General features: G+C 56.8%; 1 protein-coding gene across 1 annotated transcript in view; it reads left to right on the forward strand.

Moving 5' to 3' along the window:
* The window catches only part of DCPS (decapping enzyme, scavenger), a 48,426-nt gene extending 33,197 nt beyond the window's left edge, over positions 1 to 15,229 (forward strand). The window contains exons 3-6 of the mRNA XM_004469223.3: positions 1,097 to 1,242; positions 7,766 to 7,879; positions 12,816 to 12,926; positions 14,815 to 15,229. Coding sequence (XP_004469280.2) covers positions 1,097 to 1,242; positions 7,766 to 7,879; positions 12,816 to 12,926; positions 14,815 to 15,081 — 638 coding nt within the window. The 3' untranslated portion in view covers positions 15,082 to 15,229. The remainder of the gene's footprint in view (positions 1 to 1,096; positions 1,243 to 7,765; positions 7,880 to 12,815; positions 12,927 to 14,814) is intronic.
* Positions 15,230 to 17,124: the final 1,895 nt, after the last annotated feature.

The following is a 17,124-nucleotide window of genomic DNA, read 5'->3' on the forward strand; positions in this document are numbered from 1 at the left end:
GAAGAAAACAATTCAAGGGAGCCGATGTGGCCCAGTGGTTGAGTGCCACCTTCCCACATGCGAGGTCCCAGGTTCAATCCTTGGCCCTGGTACCTCAAGGGTGAAAAAACTGCCGCGTCTCTGCCTCCACCATGTGGCTGCCTCTCCCGTCTGCCTGCTGCTCCTGGGTTCCAGTTTTGCTCTGCTGTTGAGGATGTAGTCATGCTGGATTCGGGCCACCCTGATTCAGTCTGGCCTCATCCTACTTCAGATGTCTTCATGGAACCTCTTTGCAAATGGGTTCACAGCCGCAGGACTTTCACAGGTTTTTGTGGGTGGCGTGATGCAATCTGTGTCGTATCCAGCACCCTGGCAGAGGCAAGGATGCTGCTAAAAATCCTACAGTGCCCAGGCCAGTCCCTTCCCCACAACAAAGAGTGACCCAGTCAAAGGTGGATGGGGCCAAGATTGAGAAACCCTGGGTAGATAGCCAGCACCTACGCATTGTTTGCCATTACCAGGCGTACTCGACAGTTTACAGGTATCACGTTACTTAATCCTCTCAGGCCTATTAGGCAAGAGCTATTAATCTGTACTTGAGAGCTGGGCAAGGAGGGGCACAGGGAGGTTAGATAAACCCACAAGGTCCTGCTGGAGTCAGCAAGGTACAGGAAGTGGCAGGATGGGAACTCAGTAGCTGGCCCCGGGGCCCATGCTTCCAACCACGGGGCTGTGCTCTGCACCGCCCCTTGTTAAAGGGACACACCGTGGCCCTAAGTCAGTGCTTCAGCTCCGTGTCCTGAAAGCCATGGAGCTAGAACTTTAGAGGAAGACCCTGAGTCGCTTAGAAACATTTCATTCCTTTGCCTATAAAGTGGAGGGAGAAGGGCCAGGGTTGGGGTGAGGGGGGCCCGTGGCAAGGGGGAGAGCGTATGTTGTCCGGGTTCTCTGCGTGGCTCCTCCCGTGAATTTAATGACACGCGATGCCTCACCGGTGAAAACCTCCTGCCACTCCGCTCCCCCCATTAGGGGTGCGTATGGGGATGAGGGTGACAGAACTTGTGCACAGAGGGCAGGTTTGACCTCCCCAACCACGGGCCGTGTTGTTTCTTTGCAGATGTGAAGACAACCGTGGTCTACCCTGCCACAGAGAAGCACCTGCAGAAGTACCTGCGGCAAGACCTCCGCCTGGTCCGAGAGACGGGAGAGGATTACAGGAACGTCACCTTACCCCACCTGGAGTCCCAGAGCCTCAGCATCCAGGTGACCAGCTCCCACATCCCAGCCTGGCCCGGGGGCATCAGGTTGCGAGTGCCATCACCGAGCCCGATTTACCCTCCTGCAGGGGTCTGCGGAGGTCGTACCAGGCGCCTCGCGCCATCCCAGGTGGTGGGGACAAAGCCTGCCTTCGTGGCGCTTAGTCCCTGGGCGGCAGTCAGTGCACAGGTAGATAAGTGATTATATAACACGTGAAGCTGATTGGGGGGAGGAAAATAAACAGACTTGCAAGAGAGGGCCCTGCAAGAGTTAGCTGCTGTTTTATCCCTGAGAATCAGAGAGGCTTCTTGGATTTATTTTTTATTTATTTCTCTCCCCATCCCCGCGTCCCCAGTTGTCTGCTCTCTGTGTCCATTCGCTGTTGGGTTCTTCTTTGTCTGCTTGTATTCTTGTCAGCGGCACCCGGAATCTGTGTCTCTTTTTTGTTGCGTCATCAGCTCTCCATGTGTGCAGCACCACTCCTGGGCAGGCTGCACTTTTTTCGCACGCAGCGGCTCTCCTTACGGGGTGCACTCCTTGCGTGTGGGGCTCCCCTACACGGGGGACACCTCTGCGTGGCACAGCACTCCTTGCGCGCACCAGCACTGCTCATGGGCCAGCTTATCACACGGGTCAGGAGGCCCTGGGTTTGAACCCTGGACCTCCCATGTGGTAGGCGGATACCCTATCTGTTGGGCCAAATCCGTTTCCCCAGAAGGCTTTGTTGAAAAGGGAAATGGACGTTGGTCTTGGGTCCCACCTGAGGTGCTGGGACATTATCACCGAGGCTTTCTGGGGAATCTCAAAGCTGCCCTGTCTGCAGGGAGAACGTGCATCCACAGTGGACCTGATGCAGTTTCCAAGTGACTGGCCCCACTGGGGTCTGTGAATGGGTGATGATGGGTGCGGGGATAGGCCCGCCCCGGTCCAGACTCCATTCCCTGTTTAGCCCGCAGCAGACCAGCAGCCTCCAGGAGCTGAGCCTCAGAGTAAAACCTTCTCCCTGATTCATTCTGCCGCTGAGGGCTTGGCGCTGGCATCGTCTCCCAGGGGCCACATACAAAGCGTGACAGAGTCCTCTGGGTGTCTTCAGCCACCGGGCCAGATGCGAGGCCGTTTAGCATTGAGCTCCTGACATCCCCACACACCCAGGCCCGACGCCAGCCTGAGCCTCAGCCTGGAATGGGCCTCCTGTGGATCCTCAGAGTTAAATGTGATGGATGCTCAAAATCGATGACTCCTTTTCTCGCTCACTCACCAGCTCTCACTGAATCCATCTCTTCATTACTTGCTCTTGTTGTCTTTGAGCATTTCTCACTTTCCCAAGATTCAAGTGATGGTGGGAGTATCCCAACAAGGCAGGGGCTCCTGAGCGTGGGGGCCCCCCAGGTGCATCGTCCTTGGGAGGAATAAGTAGAGGGAGGTCAGCAGGGCCTAGGGGCATGACGTTTCCCTGGGGGATCCCCTTGGGAGCTGATAGCCCTCTCTCCCCTTGGGTGAGACCTAGGCGGGTTGTCAGTGCTGACCCCCTGGGCGATATTTGCACAAGGTTCTCTGGCTCGAGCTGTCTTGATTCCTTTTTTCTTTTTAAGCCTCTCTGCACTTGTCCTGTCCTCTAAGTGGACATAGGCACTATGACTCCAACTTCCCAAAGGGGCCTCCTTCCTGGAGGGACCCCTTGGAATAGGCGCCCTGCTGTGCTGGCTGCACATACCTGGGAGTTGAGAGGAAGCCAGGCGGCGTGAGCCATCTGTAGCCCGCATGGACACCATTCTGCAATTCTGCTTGGAATTTAACACAAACATTCTGCTACTCTGACATGAGCACTCACTTATCCTTTCTTGGCAATTTCTAGCAAGTATATAAGTGCTTGGCTTAGCCAGTATCAGGCATTGTATTTATTAAGCACCTCTGGTGTGCCAGGCCCCGTGCTGAGCTCCAGAGAGCCCCCCAGATAAAGCCCTGGTAATGCCCTCAGTTGGTGGGGAAGATGGACATGTGGACAGACCATTGCAATGGAGGCCAAGCCCTTGGGCAGTGTTCCCTGCACGGTACACAGTGATACGGGGACGGGGGGGGGGGGCTTGACTTGGGTGGCGGGGATGCTTCACAGAGGAGGGGACCCTTTGCTTGGGTCTCAAGGGGCAACAGAAGTTTACCGGGTGGGCAAGGCAGGGGAGGGCGCTCCAGGCTGAGGGAGCAGGGGCGCAGAGGGCTCGGATCCCTTGATGCATTGGGGGGCTGCGAGGGGTGTGGGATGACTAGGGATGGCGTGCTGAAGGGCGCGCCGGAGGCGGCATGGAGAGGGCAGTGTCCCTGCGGAGAGAAGTTTGGACTTTGTCCAGAAGGCCTGGAGTTCCCAGACCTTACCGAAGATCAGGATTGCCTGCTGAGACTTTTTTAAGTGTGACTGTCCTGAATCAGAATTTTCAGGGAGCAGGGATGGGAAATGTGTTGCTTTTTTTTTCTTCTTCTTTTTTTTTTTTAAATCTTTTTGCTACTTCTAATGAGCACCAGATTTGAGAGCTATTGCTTTAGGCAGTGAGGTTAACATGCTCAGATTTACAGAATGAAATGGAGTAGAGTGAGAGTGGAAGCAGGAAGACTCCAGAAGCCAGCACGGTCTGAAGCAAGGCGGGGGGACAGATTCAGTAGCACTTTAAAAGGTGGGTGTTCACAGGACTTGACAGGGTGAGGCAGAGAGGCTAGCGTCTAGGGTATCCCAGGTCTGGCCTGGAGGACGAGTACAGAGTAGATCGTGAAGCTGGACGAGGAGCGTGGGCAGAGGCGTGGGCTTGTGAGTTCCTTTTAGCCTTACTGAGCACTCGTTAAGAGCCAGACGCTGGTCGGAGCGTTTTGCACTCCTCTAAGTACGTCATCTTCACCGCAGCTCTTTGTGGAGCTGGAACAAGGTCGGGCTGTCTGGCCCCAGTGCCTGTGCTCTTCCCCTCCTCAACTTTGCATTCTTGTAACTTCCCAGTGAAAGTGTCCAAAAGGTAGTGGGATGTTTGGATCGGAGCAAAGAGAGCATTGGGCTGAAAATGTCAGCCTGGGGGTCACTGAGTCAGCCTTTGGCATCCTGCCATGCAATAGCAACACAACCTCGTCCTTAACCTCTGAGCCCGTTTCCTTATCTGGAAATGAGATAAACAGTTTGCCAAACCTCCTCGGATCACTGTGGAAATTGAGAAATTGAGAGTTGTCATATGCCAGCTGTTGTTACCCACACAGAATAGGTGCCAGAATGGTAGCTGCTGTTGTCTACCTGCAGGTAGCTGAACTTATATCTACAAGCAGCTCGGGGGAAGAACTTGCATCTACAAGGAGCCCAGGGCAAGAACTTGCATCTTACAAGCCCTACAAGTGAACAGGACTAGGACATCTGGGAGGTGCGCACAGGGTAGCCCGAGGAAGGGACTGGCTAGGCAAGTGAACAGAAGGAGATATGCAGGGGGTGAGTGAAGGGGGCGTAGGATGGCACAGAGGAGGCCAAGGAAAGAGAGAGGGCCCAGAAAGAGTTGCCAGGGTCACCAGTTGCATCGGAAGTACCCTTGAAAGCTGGCCCACGGGCTCTTCCCTTGCTCTCCTCTCTCCCTTATCTGGCTTCCGGCCTGGCAACCTCATGTGGAGGCAGGGCCCCCACGCTCCCCCTTGTCTTGCTCCCGCTTCCTGCTCCTCCCGAGACAGGCGGCCTGCTGGCCCCAAGGATGGGCCCTGGAATGCAGGAGATTGTCCTCCCTGCTGTTTCCTCATTTGCAAAATGGGGGTGACAGCAGCACCCAGACACTAGAATTGTGGTGAGGGCCCCCCTCCTGCGCCAGTATTGCCTTCCCGGTGGCCCCCAGCTCCTCCTCCCTGGCTCCAATTCCTGTTTTCTTACTCTTCTGTCATCACCACCTCCTTTGCTCTCACCCTCTTTCTCCTTTTTTCCCCTCTGCCCAGTCAGTCTTGTAGCATCCAGCAAACGGTTCCAGTGTCATCGTCACGCCCCAAGAGCCCAGCATTACCTCTTCAAGCTTTCCAGGTGCCTTCCTCTGCCTTTTTTAAAAATTAAATTTGGTTTGGATGTAATCGTCGGTTCATTTGCTTTTAAAGAAATAGTGCCCTTTGTCCAGGTTCTTCCAGTGGTAACACCACCACGCAAAAGTCTAGTGCAGTGTCAAAGCCGGGCTCGACACGGTCACGGTTCAGAACAGTGCCAGCCCCCAGGAGCCCCTCAAGCTGCCTTTTAGAGCCACACCCAGTGCCCGCCTCCCCCACTCCCTCCTTAACCCCTGGCCACCACTCATCTGTTCTCCATCTCTGTAATTTTGTCACTTCAAGAATGTTCTATAAATGGTGTCACAGGGCACGCGGGCTTTGGGATTGGCTTTTTTCTCTTTTTTTCACTGCGCTTAAGTCCCTGGGGACTCGTTCACATTTTTGAGTGTGTCACCAGTTCCTTTTGATTACTGTTCACTGCTGGAGGCCATCCGAGTCATTTCCAGTTTGGGGCTGTTAAGAGTGTGGCCTCCGAAACCGTTGTATACGGGTTTTTGTGGGAACATACATTTTCATTTCTCAGGAACAGCTGCCCAGGAGGCTGCTGCTGGGTCGTCAGGTGGTTGCGTGTTCAGCTTTAAAGACCCTGCCAGGCGTCTCCCTCGTGGCTGCGCCAGCGCGCGTCCCGGCAGCAGTGTGCACCTCTGCTTCTGAGGACGACGCTCCGGGCGGGGCTCGGAGCTGGGTGCTCTCTTAACTGTCCCCACCATGGCTCTAGCTGAAGTGGTGCTTAGCCCCACCTTACAGAGGAGGAAGCCGAGGCTGAGAGATTAGATCACTTGCCCAGGGTGACGGGCTCTTTAGTGGTAGAGCCAGGACATGAAACCGAGCCTCCTTCCTTCCCTCCTGCCACAGGCGGGAGCTCCTTGCCGGTGGGCAAAAGGGGGGCTGGGGGGGGGTGCCTAGGAGAGGCCCTGGGGACGGGGGCATCCTGTTTAGGAGGGGCCCTGGGGACAGGGAGTCCTGACTTGAAAGTGCACCGGGTGGGGGACGTGCTCCTACAGGTGGCACCAGGGCTCCCCGTGGAGGGGCACCTCCTCCTCCAGTTTCATCCTGGAGGTCAGGTCCCAGCTGGCTTTGCTCAGCAGCGGCACATTGCCCTAGAGGTTTCCAGTGGGAGAAGTGGTGTCTCTGGGTGGATCTGACCTGCGGGCTGGCTGTGCACTGCTCTGGCCACCAAACCTTAGAAAGTCCCTGCCGGCTGTGCCCCGAGCCCCTCCCAGGAAGTGGCACTGCCTGGGCTCTTCTCGCGAAGGGCCCCTTCTTTTGGTGGGTGGGGCACGCCTAACCGCCTGTGCGTCTTACCAGGATGCCACCGTCTGCCCTGACATGCCTCCTGCGGTAGTTACAGGAGACCTGGTGGGTCGGGGTTTGTCCTGAGGACTAGATATGCCCAGCGGGTACCCTCTGCGCCCTTCTACTCCGTCTCAATCAATTGGGTGCTTGACCTTGGCCAAGCCCCGCCCCGAGCCACAGCTACTACATCATCCCCAAGGTGCAGGATGTGAGCTGGGCCTGCTGCTGCTAAACCGCTGCCCCCGCCCCTGGCCCTTGGTGATCACCCTGAGTGGCCACTGGCTGTGCCAGCACTTTGGGGGTTGGGAAAGGGGACCCCTGTGCCAAGTGGTCTGGTCGGGTGGGCTCCTGGCCCTCCCGCACCCCACTCTGCGTTTGCAGCTCCCCTCCCCCTCGGGGAGCCCGGAAGCCCCTCGGGACTGAGGCCGAAGCAGGCCGCAGGGTGGAAGCCTCCCCTTCTCTGGCTTCGCAGCCTGGTTCACTGCCCGGGAAGCAAGTCACACTCGCCGCGGGCCCCCGAGGGGAGCCTGAGGTCCGTGGGTTTGAGCCCCGTGAGTAGGGACTCTTTCCTGGCCCTCCCTGCAGTCCGGCTTCCTTGGGGCGGCCACCCAGGACCTGCAGAGGGCCTGAGAGAAGGCCCCTCTGAAGACCACCGTCAGCAGCTGACCACGGGGCGGGAGGCCCTGTCCTTGCTGGCACGCTGGGGTCTGCCGGGGTTCCAGGGGCAGCGTCCAGCAGCGTGGGAGACCCACCCACACTGACGTGCCGCCCCGGAGGTTTCCCCCTCCCAGCCTGTGGCTGGCTCCCTAAGAGGAGGCGGCCGCGGTGCGCTCCGCTCCCGGTGGTCCTGGGCAGGTGCACTGGGGTGTGCGGAGACAGTGTCTCCCCTGCGTCCTTGGACAGTGGGAAGGGCCACTGCTTTGGGGGCAGCAGGTGCAGACCCAACCTGCGAGGCCCCAGCCGAACATGCACACCCCATGACCAGGGTGGCCCCGGTGGGGACAACTGCAGTGACCGGCCTGGCGGTGGCGGGACCCCACGGGCAGGTCCTCAGGCAGCCTGAGCTCCTAATCCCTGAGTTCAGTGGGATTTCTGGCATGACGAGGGGCCAGGGGGCTTACCTAACCCGTTTGGGTGTTAGCCCCAGGACAGAGCAGGGAAACGTGAACCCTCTCTCCCTTCCCCCCTCCAGTGGGTTTATAACATTCTGGAGAAGAAGGCGGAAGCCGATCGGATTGTTTTTGAGAACCCGGATCCTTCTGACGGCTTTGTCCTCATCCCCGACCTCAAGTGGAATCAGCAGCAGGTGAGAGATTTCTTGCCGCCCCTTCCTGGTCTCCATGTTCCCTGCCCCAAGTCGCCAGCCCTCCGAGGACTGCCCTTCTTCCTCACTTAGGCTCTGTGAGCAGATCCCAGGCCGCCAACAAGGGGCGGCCTGCGCCCTCTGCAGCGGCTGTCACCCACCACCGCCTGCGCTTCAGTGGGTCGGCTTTCTCACGCCCTCTCTGGCTCCCCACACAGCCCAGGGGTGAGGAATGTGGTCATGTTTGTGTCTCCAACCACGAGCCCTTCCCGAACCAGCCGAGCAGCCTGGGCTGCCCTTTCCCCCCCAGGAGCCTGCAGTGGAATATTTGCCTTTCCCCTGCCCCCTCTGATGCCAGCAGATCCGGGCAGGGCCAGGTCCTGAAGCACTGGCAGGCCTGAGCTAGGGCCACCCACCCACCTAGACTGCGAGGCAGGGTAGTCCTGGCAGTCCAGGCTCTCACTGGGAGCCCCATCAGAGGAGCAGGTTTTTTTAGGAGGAGCAGCTTTTTTAGGAGCAGCAGCTTTTTAGGTGAGTAATCGTCACTCACAAGAATCCCTCTCTGGTTCCTTGTGGCCTTTTCCCCTCTCCCTCCACCTCTCCCATACCAGCCCATCACCACAATGATAACCGCCACCATCCCCTTGGCTGAGGCTCTAGACCCCAACGGTCCAAGCCACGTCCCAGGGAGTCTGTCCCCACCCTAGATGAGTTAGGCTGTGCCCAGCCTGGGTGGGCCGTTCACAGCAGCTACATCCGGGGAGAGGTGGGTAGTGGAGGAAGTAGGGCAGAGATGAGCGTCCTCTCTCCTCCACTTAAAACCTGAGTGACCCAGGCCGGGACTTGCTGTTCTGCTGCAGTGGGGCCACCTGCCTCCTGCGCTCCTGCCCTGCGGGGATGCCGTGTGGGGGCTGGGCCCCAGCAGCTTCTCTGGGGGCTCCTCTCCTCTTGCTTCCTCCATCATGGCCTGCCCTTAAGCTGGTGCTCCTAAGCTGTGCTCCCCCGTGGTTTGCTTGTTTCTGATTGGGAGATTTCCAGAGCCGCCTTGCCTCTCCCCCACTGCCAACAATGGGTCTGCAGTTGGGGTGGAGAGACAGGATTTGGCTCATGGGCAGGTAGGCAAGGGAGTGTCACCTCTGCCTCTTGACAGGGGCTCATGAGAGTTCCCGGATGTGGCTCAAAGGGTGGTAAGGATTTTTCAGGGAGTTTCCAGACGTTGCAGCACAGAGTGGTGACTTGTTAGAGCCAAGCCAGATCAAAGGAGGTCGCCCCTCCAAGTGTGGGGTATTGTAGTCGAGAGGACACCTGCTTCCCCTCGCCCCTCCCCCTGCAGCAGGCCCCACCCACCCACCTCCAGGCCTGCAGGGAGGTGCGGGAGCTGGGCTGCGGCCCCCGGATCAGGAAGGGCAGGCAGCAGCTGAGGCAGTGCCCCTTGGGCAGCCCTGCACCCCTCTGCCGCCCCTTCTGTCTCCCCCTACAGTCATGCCTGGGGGTTCTGGGTTCCAGGCTGGGTCATGGGAGGGGGTGGGGCTGAGGCAGGAAGAACTTCTGACTCACAGGACCCTTGAAGACTGAAGAACTTGCGATTTTCAGGAGGGTTGTGGTCAGAGGGTCACGGAGGGACAACAAGAAGTTGACTTGTGCATCTCCATTCAGGAAGTCCTGTCTCTCAGAGAACAGACTTGAGGAACTCCAGTGGATGCCAGCCACATGGCTGAGCTCCTCACCCTCAGGGAAGCCGGGGTCGCCAATGAGCGGCTGGAACGTCAGCCTTTCCTTGGTGGCAGCTTAGTTATTGTGGTTCTTAACCTTTTCTTAATTGCTTCCTGTCTTTTTTTTTTTTTTTAATTTATTTCTCTCCCCTTCCTGCCCCCGTCTGCTCTCTGTGTCCATTCGCTGTGTGCTCTTCTGTGTCCGCTTACATACTTGTCAGTGGTACTGGTAACGTGTGTCTCTTTTTGTTGTGTCATCTTGTTGCATCAGCTCTCTGTGTGTGCAGTGCCACTCCTGGGCAGGCTGTGCTTTTTTCACGTGGGATGGCTCTCCTTGCAGGACGCACTCCTTTCACGTGGGACTTCCCTTCGCAGGGGACACCCCTGCGTGGCACAGCACTCCTTGTGCACATCAGCACTGCACATGGGCCAGCTCACCACACGGGTCGGGGAGGCCCTGGGTTTGAACCCTGGCGGATGCTCTGTCAGTTGAGCCAAATCCGCTTCCCTGCTCCCTGTCTTTTGATAGTGCCATACTTGAACTTCTCAAATCCATGACTTATAACAGAACATTGAGAGCAGTAGCTCCCTTAGAATTAGGTAATGTGTCCAACGTGCCACACTTGGACTTTTAATTTTTTGTTCCTGGACCAGGGAGGGCCGGTGGAGAAAGAGGAACACTGACATGTGCATGCACAAGCCTTTGCAGCCACCTTTCCTCCCCTCCTGTCTCCTCCCAGCCCCGTGGTCTCGTATTAGAGGCTCTCCATCCATCCATCTACCTATCCATCCACCCATCCATCCACCCATCCATCCATCCCTCCATCCACCCATCCATCCATCCCTCCATCCATCCATCCATCCATCCATCCATCCATCCATCCACCCATCTCATATTAGAGGCTCTTCATCCATCCATCCACCCACCCATCCACCCACCCATCCACCCACCCATCCATCCATCCATCCATCCATCCATCCATCCATCCATCCATCCATCCACCCATCCACCCATCTCATATTAGAGGCTCTTCATGCATCCATCCATCCATCCATCCATCCACCCATCCATCCAACTAGTCAACCAACAAATATTTATCAAGTATCAAGTTGCTAGGGACTCTACTTCCCTGGCTATTATAAACATCCCTTCCTCAGTTTTCAGTTTGCTTAAGTGATCATCTTTTCTTTCTTGCTCTTTTCCTTTTCTTTTCCTCTTCTTTTCTTTTCTTCTCTCTCTTTCTCTCTCATTCATTCTTTGGATCCAGTTAACACCTGCACTTGGTGAAAATGCAAACAGTACCAAAGTCAGTTCCCTGCCCCACATTCCCCCACATCCCTTCCCCTAGAAACAACTATTGCTAGTTTGTTTCTCCTTCCAGAGAGGTTGTGTGTAGAAGGACACACGTTTGCACATATACAGTCACACATTTTACTTCCTATATTTTTAAGCTGATTTGTTCAAAGTTCTCAGACCAGGGAAGAGTGTCCCTTGGAGTCACTGGAGCGATGGAGAGATGGCTCTCCAGAGCTCCAGCCCTTCTCTGCCTTGCTCCTTTCTCGAAAACTGGCATTTTGATTTTGCTGCCTTGTACAAAGAGATTTTTGGGGTCTCCCTCCCCAGAGCGATGAACAGGCCGGCCACCTTCTGGGGTGTGAGCCTGAGACCCGCGCCTGCCCCTCGCCTAGCTTTTTCCAGAGAATTTCTCTGGCCCAGGGGGCCCTTTGGCTGCCTGCAGAGAATCCCGGGTCACGTCTGATATCAAAGAACAGGCTTCTTTCCCTCCCGCTGCCAGCCTGGGAGCTGACGCGCGCGGCAGTGGATCGGGGACATGTGATGCGATGTCACGTTGGGGATCTGTCAGCACACATCATCTGAAGCAAAGGCTGCTGGTATTTGGGAGTCCCGTGACGGTGACACAGATGAAAATACATACACTCATTACCCCCCACCACTGCCACCACCAGTTGAAACCGCTTAGGTTCCTGGGTACAGAATTGAGAAGGAAGAGACCAGAAGTTACCTGTGGGCCAGACCGAGGCCTGGGTGGGCACAGCCCAGCACCTGCTGGGAGATGCCCCAGGGACCCTCGTGCGGAGCGGGTCTGGGGCAGAGATCCCAGACTCTTTCAGCTCTGGCATAGAAGACCATCCGTGGTGGGAAGACAGTGTGACACGGTTGGATACCCAGCAAATCATACAGAAAATCTCCTCAGTTTTTAAATCAGGGCCCCTGGCCATTTGGTTGGGTGACTCACGGTCCCCAGATTATCTCCTTGTAGAATCTAGCAGCTCAGATAAGCCCCGCGGGAAGGCCTCAGGCTTAGGGGCCAAGTGTCACCGCCTTCCCTGGGCCTTGCCCCTTGGAGCCGTGATGTCTGCGCCCGGCCTTGCACAGGGGTGTGATAACCCCAGCCAGGCCGGGGAGCGGGGAGCGGGGAGCGGTGGGAGGGCTTTCTTGGCAAGAGGAAGAGTTCACTTGATTCCTGGCTCAGGATTTTGTTGACTTTGATTCTTCGCACTGTGCGGCCTCAGGGTTTTCAGCCGGCTCCCTTTTGAGGAAGGACAGCAGGAAGGACCACCTGTGAGCCCCCTGAGATGGGGGACGCCAGAAACGGGCCAACCGTTCCGGGGGTGCCCATTGCCAGAATGGTCTCAGGCTCCTTTCCTGTCATCCTAGTCCCGCCCGCCCCCACCCCACGTGCCTTCTCTTCCAGGCAGATCTAATCGTTTCCTCCCCCCTCCTACATATCCTGTGCTCTCTCGCCTCTGCGCCTTCACTTACACTGTCCCCTCACCCCCTGCCTCCTCTTCCAAGATGCCTTCCTTGATCGCCCCAGCTGGCTGTTGTCCTCCCTGCCTCCTCCTGGACTTGGCGCTGCGTGTTGATCGCTCTGTATCGTAGAGCGGTGGTGTCTGTGGCCATGCCATGAGACTGTAGACTCCTTAAGGGACAGAGCTATCCTTGGCTCGTCCTCGAGCCTCCTGCCCGGTCTCTGGATAGTGGGTACCCTATAAGTACTCACCCCCGACACCCTTGGGCAGGAAGGATGAACAGAAGGTCTGTTCTTCACATCGGCCCACCCACCTCCCGGACACCTGGGCGCCCACGCTGCCAGGGGATGGGTTCTGCCGGGGGTCTCTGGGGCTCAGTGCTTGTCGGCCAAGGTGGGGAACCCCAGGCACGCCTGGTGCTCCCTGTGGCCTCCCCACCTGTCTCTGCCCAGCTCGACGACCTGTACCTGATTGCCATCTGCCATCGCCGGGGCCTCAAGTCCCTTCGTGACCTGACTCCAGAACACCTGCCGCTGCTCAGGAACATTCTCCGGGAGGGCCAGGTGAGTTGCCTTGGTAGCATCCGCAGCGGAGAAATTCTATGAAGGTTCCAGTGTGTTCCCCGGGCCGGTCTCCTTGCCCTTCCTAGAAGCCCATCCTGGGAAGGGCCTCTGCATCCCAGCCCGGGGACCACTTGGGGACCAAGCTGACCTCCGAGGCCCTGTGGGGCCCGCCCCTGCCCGACCTCCAGCGCGCCGCCCACTTCCCCCTCCCCTTGGCGCCTTCCCGGCTCGGGCAGCGCGGCTCCTCCTCTCTGCCTGCCCCCCTTTTCCACGCAGGCCTCCGCTCCACACTGCCCTCACCCCAGAGCCCTGCCCTCGAGTCCTGGCCCCTCCCCGAGGCTTTCTAGGTTCTCACCCCAGGGGTCACCTGTCTCGTACATGACAAGCAGGTGTCCCCCGTGTTCCTTGGATACACGTCCTAGTGTGCATGCATGTGCACGTGTGGGTGCCTTGCCCAGCTCCAGGCGGCCTGACTTCTCTAGCTCCTGCCATCGGGTTCCTCTGTCTGGGACTCCAGCTGAACTGAAGGAAGTTACAGGGGAGCTGACAGGAGCCCCGGGAGTGAGGGCGGGTGGGGGGAGCACCCAGGCAGGGGGCTGTGGTCCTGGTCTGACACTCGAAGCCAGTTCAGTGACCTCAGGTGGGTCCCTCCACCCAGTGTCTGTGGGATCCTTCTAAAGTGTCCCCCAGCGTTGGTGCCCACCCTTTCTTCCTCCCTGGAACGTGTTAAGATGCTGCCTTTACTGCCAGGGCCGACTGCCCCGGGATGCCCAGCCCCCTCCTGGCACTTGCTCTGAGGCTTTAATGGAAACTGAGGAAAGGCTTGGGCAGGATTCTGCTTCCTGGTACCCTCCGGTCCCCAGTTTCCGCCCCATCGCTAGGCCGAGCCCTCTTTCTCCCACCCCACTCCCCGCCCGCCCACTTCACCGTCTCCGCTGGCGGGCTGCCTTTATCTTGGTGGATGTGCCTTGTTTCTATCCTGTAACATTAGGCACCGGATACAACGGCTAGCAGCGACGGTGTCTTCTTCTTGGGGGCCACCGGGCCAACCCTTTCACCTGCCCTGGCAGGCCAGCCCTGCTTGCCTGTCTCGGGAAGCCCTTTGGGTGCCCTGGCCCCCGTCTCAGCCTGCTGCAGACATCCCTGGGGTGAGCTCCAGGTGGAGACAACAGTCGCGAGGTGTCTTCTGCCGTGACAGAGGCTCTCATCTCTTTCTCCTCACCTCTGACCCCCTCAGGGATTTGCCCACAGTGGAAATCCAAGCTTCCTCTTAAACCTAAGGCTTCTAGGCTCTTGAAAGGGATTCAGTAGAAAAAAAGACCTACCCTGAGCAAGGTAGAGGTGGGCAAAGGGAGCCAGCACCGATGTCGAGGTGTCCCTCTCCCGCTAGGAGTCTGGCTGAGGCCTTCCCGTCTGGGAGCAGCTCTTCTCACCCCCTGCCCCACCCCACCCCTAATTCTTTCACATTTTCCAAGTTCTTGGCTCAGCCCTATTCCATCTCCATCTTTCCAAGCTCCACCCTGGATTACACTAAGAAAGAGACAGGCTTACTCAGTGCTTATCAATCATGGGGGCAGGACAATTATGGCCGCAGACATCAGAGACCATCCCTCCACACCGGGACGGCCCACCTTCCCAACCGCAGCCATTCGAGGAAGCGCACGTGGCGTGCAGTTGGCCTGAGGAGCCCTGACAGGACCACTGCCTGCGTCCGCTGCGGGGAAGAGCCTCAGCTTTGTATCTGTTGGTGTCCTTGACGAGGAGGCAGAGGGGCCCGAAGCAAGCAGTGGGCTGAGGGCAGGTTGCAGATGAGGGAGCAGAAGGCTTTGGCGGGAGGGCTCGGTGCGGTTGGGCCTCCCACGCCCTCCTTTCCGCCCCTCTTCCTCAGGACGCCATCCTCCAGCGCTACCAGGTGCCGGGCGACCGCCTCCGCGTGTACCTGCACTACCTGCCCTCCTACTACCACCTGCACGTGCACTTCACCGTCCTGGGCTTCGAGGCCCCTGGCTCCGGGGTGGAACGGGCTCACCTGTTGGCAGACGTGATCGAAAACCTAGAGCGTGACCCAAAGCACTACCAGCGGTGCGGCCTCACCTTTGCCCTCAGGGCCGACGACCCGCTGCTCAAGCTGCTGCAGGAGGCCCAGAAAAGCTGAGGCCACTTGAGCACTGTCTGCAGAAGAGGATCACAGAGAGGCGGGGACTTGGGGGAGGGAGCGGGGGGCATTTTTATCACCAAGTGGAATTTTTTCAATGTGTCCTGTGCTGGCTTATTCCTAGTTTGTGAATAAAACATTGGGACCACTGGGCGTAGACCGACTACATGGCCGGGGAGGCGAGTGGTGGAGGCAGGCCAGGGGGCGAGGCCTTCTGGGGCAGGGAGGCCAGTCTGCTGGGGAGGCTTTGCTGACATGTGGGAGCTGCTCTGGAAGGTTCCAGAGGCTTGCTCAGAATCCCTGTGCTCACCACCCTGGGTCCGTTTCCTTGTCCCTAATCTGACAGTGCCTCTCCCTGCCTGCACTTCCTCTTCTCCCGTGTTGCTCTTCGTTCTTTGCATTTCCTGTACCTTCCCTGTAATTTTCTGCTGTGCATGTCCGGAAGTTCCCCCAAACCACCAATTACAAGACCTTTCTCTGGAATTAATCTATGGAGTTTTTTTGACCACAGTTCCTCTTTCCCTTTCCCAACATGAGAGTCACATCTCCCCGTTTCTGCATCAACCCTGTTGATAAACTTCTTGTTAACAAGGACAGGATTGAGGCCTGGAAGTGGGAGGGATTTAATAGGAATCAGACGATATGAGCCCAAAGACCTGCCTCTGCCCAGTTACTTGGCAGGCAAGTCCCTGTCCTTGAGTTTATTATCTAGGCAGGAAGACAAAACAGGCTCACATGGAGATCAAGTACAAAACAATGCATCAGCAAGGGCAAAATGCCGTAGTTGCACTTGAACACAAAAGCTCCAGGGGCTCAGGTTCAAGGCCCCTGCACAGCACCACAGATCTCCATTCGTAGAAGGTTCAGGCTGGAAAGGGATGTCATTGTCACAGCCTGTTAGGTAGCCATCCAGGGTTCATTTGGGAAAGGTGGCATTGGCCACAATGCTCACAGAACAAAGACAGGCATCGTGTTGATGGCACCCCATTGAACACATCAGTAACTTTGTCTAGCACAGAGGACAACTGTATCACACTGCCAGAGAAGGGCTGGTATTTGATACCAGGTAAGGCTATGACAACTTGTGTCTTGCTTGGGGAGCTAGGTTGTTGGGTGCTGCTAAGTGATAGGAGGAGGAAAGCATAAGGCAAAGAGAGATAGCTATGATTCTCTACCCCCTGGATTTAGAACCAGGAGCTCTGGGTTCGGATTCAAACCCATTCATTCACCCACCCATCAAATCCATTTTTTTTTTTTTCAGCACTTTTGGAAAGCCAGGCACTCTAGAACCAGGAAATTGATGAATAAATGGCCTAAAGCCTCTGTTCCCTGGAGCTGATGGTGGCCCCATAACCTCAGATAAGACACAAGGCATCCTGAGTCTGTTGCTTCATCTGTAAAAAGGAGCTTATGTCTTACAGGATGAGGGTCCCATGAAATAGTCTGCTGTGTAAATGTAAAGTATTATAATGTTGTTTTACCCTAGACTTTGATTTGCTGAGTGGCCCTGGAGCAAGACAGCTTTCCAAGTGCTGCAGTACAGAGATAGCTCAAACAAAATCCCTGCCCTCCAGGGGCTGTCAGTCTAGCAGGGAAGGCAGACAAACTGTTCAAAGTAAGAATAATAGACAATGCATGTGAAGCTAATCTGAAAATAGTTATCCATGAGAATCTGGTATAAATGATTATTCTACAAAGACATATGAGGTACATTTCTGGCAATTCAGCAGTCCTCAGCCCAGTGACACACCCTGGGTTCCTGGCTGGGGCTGCCTGCCTAGAGAAGTTAATTAGAATAGGCTTTGCGTGCAAAAGGCAGCTGGGTGAGCTGAGGGAGCTGCAGGATTGGGATGGGCAGCTTTGGCTCCCGCCAGGTGGCCCTGTTTCTCCCAGAGAAGCTAGCAGCAGATGCCGGATGCCCATGAGTTGAAAACATTTTCCAGGTCTTAGGCAGAGGCTTGTTTTTCTCAGTGATCAAGAAAAATAAAAGTGGTGAGGACTGTCTGAGTTTGCCAGGGCTGCTATGACAAATAACACAGGATG

This window comes from Dasypus novemcinctus, chromosome 27 (genome assembly GCF_030445035.2).
Source record: "Dasypus novemcinctus isolate mDasNov1 chromosome 27, mDasNov1.1.hap2, whole genome shotgun sequence".
Classification (NCBI taxonomy): Eukaryota; Metazoa; Chordata; class Mammalia; order Cingulata; family Dasypodidae; genus Dasypus; species Dasypus novemcinctus.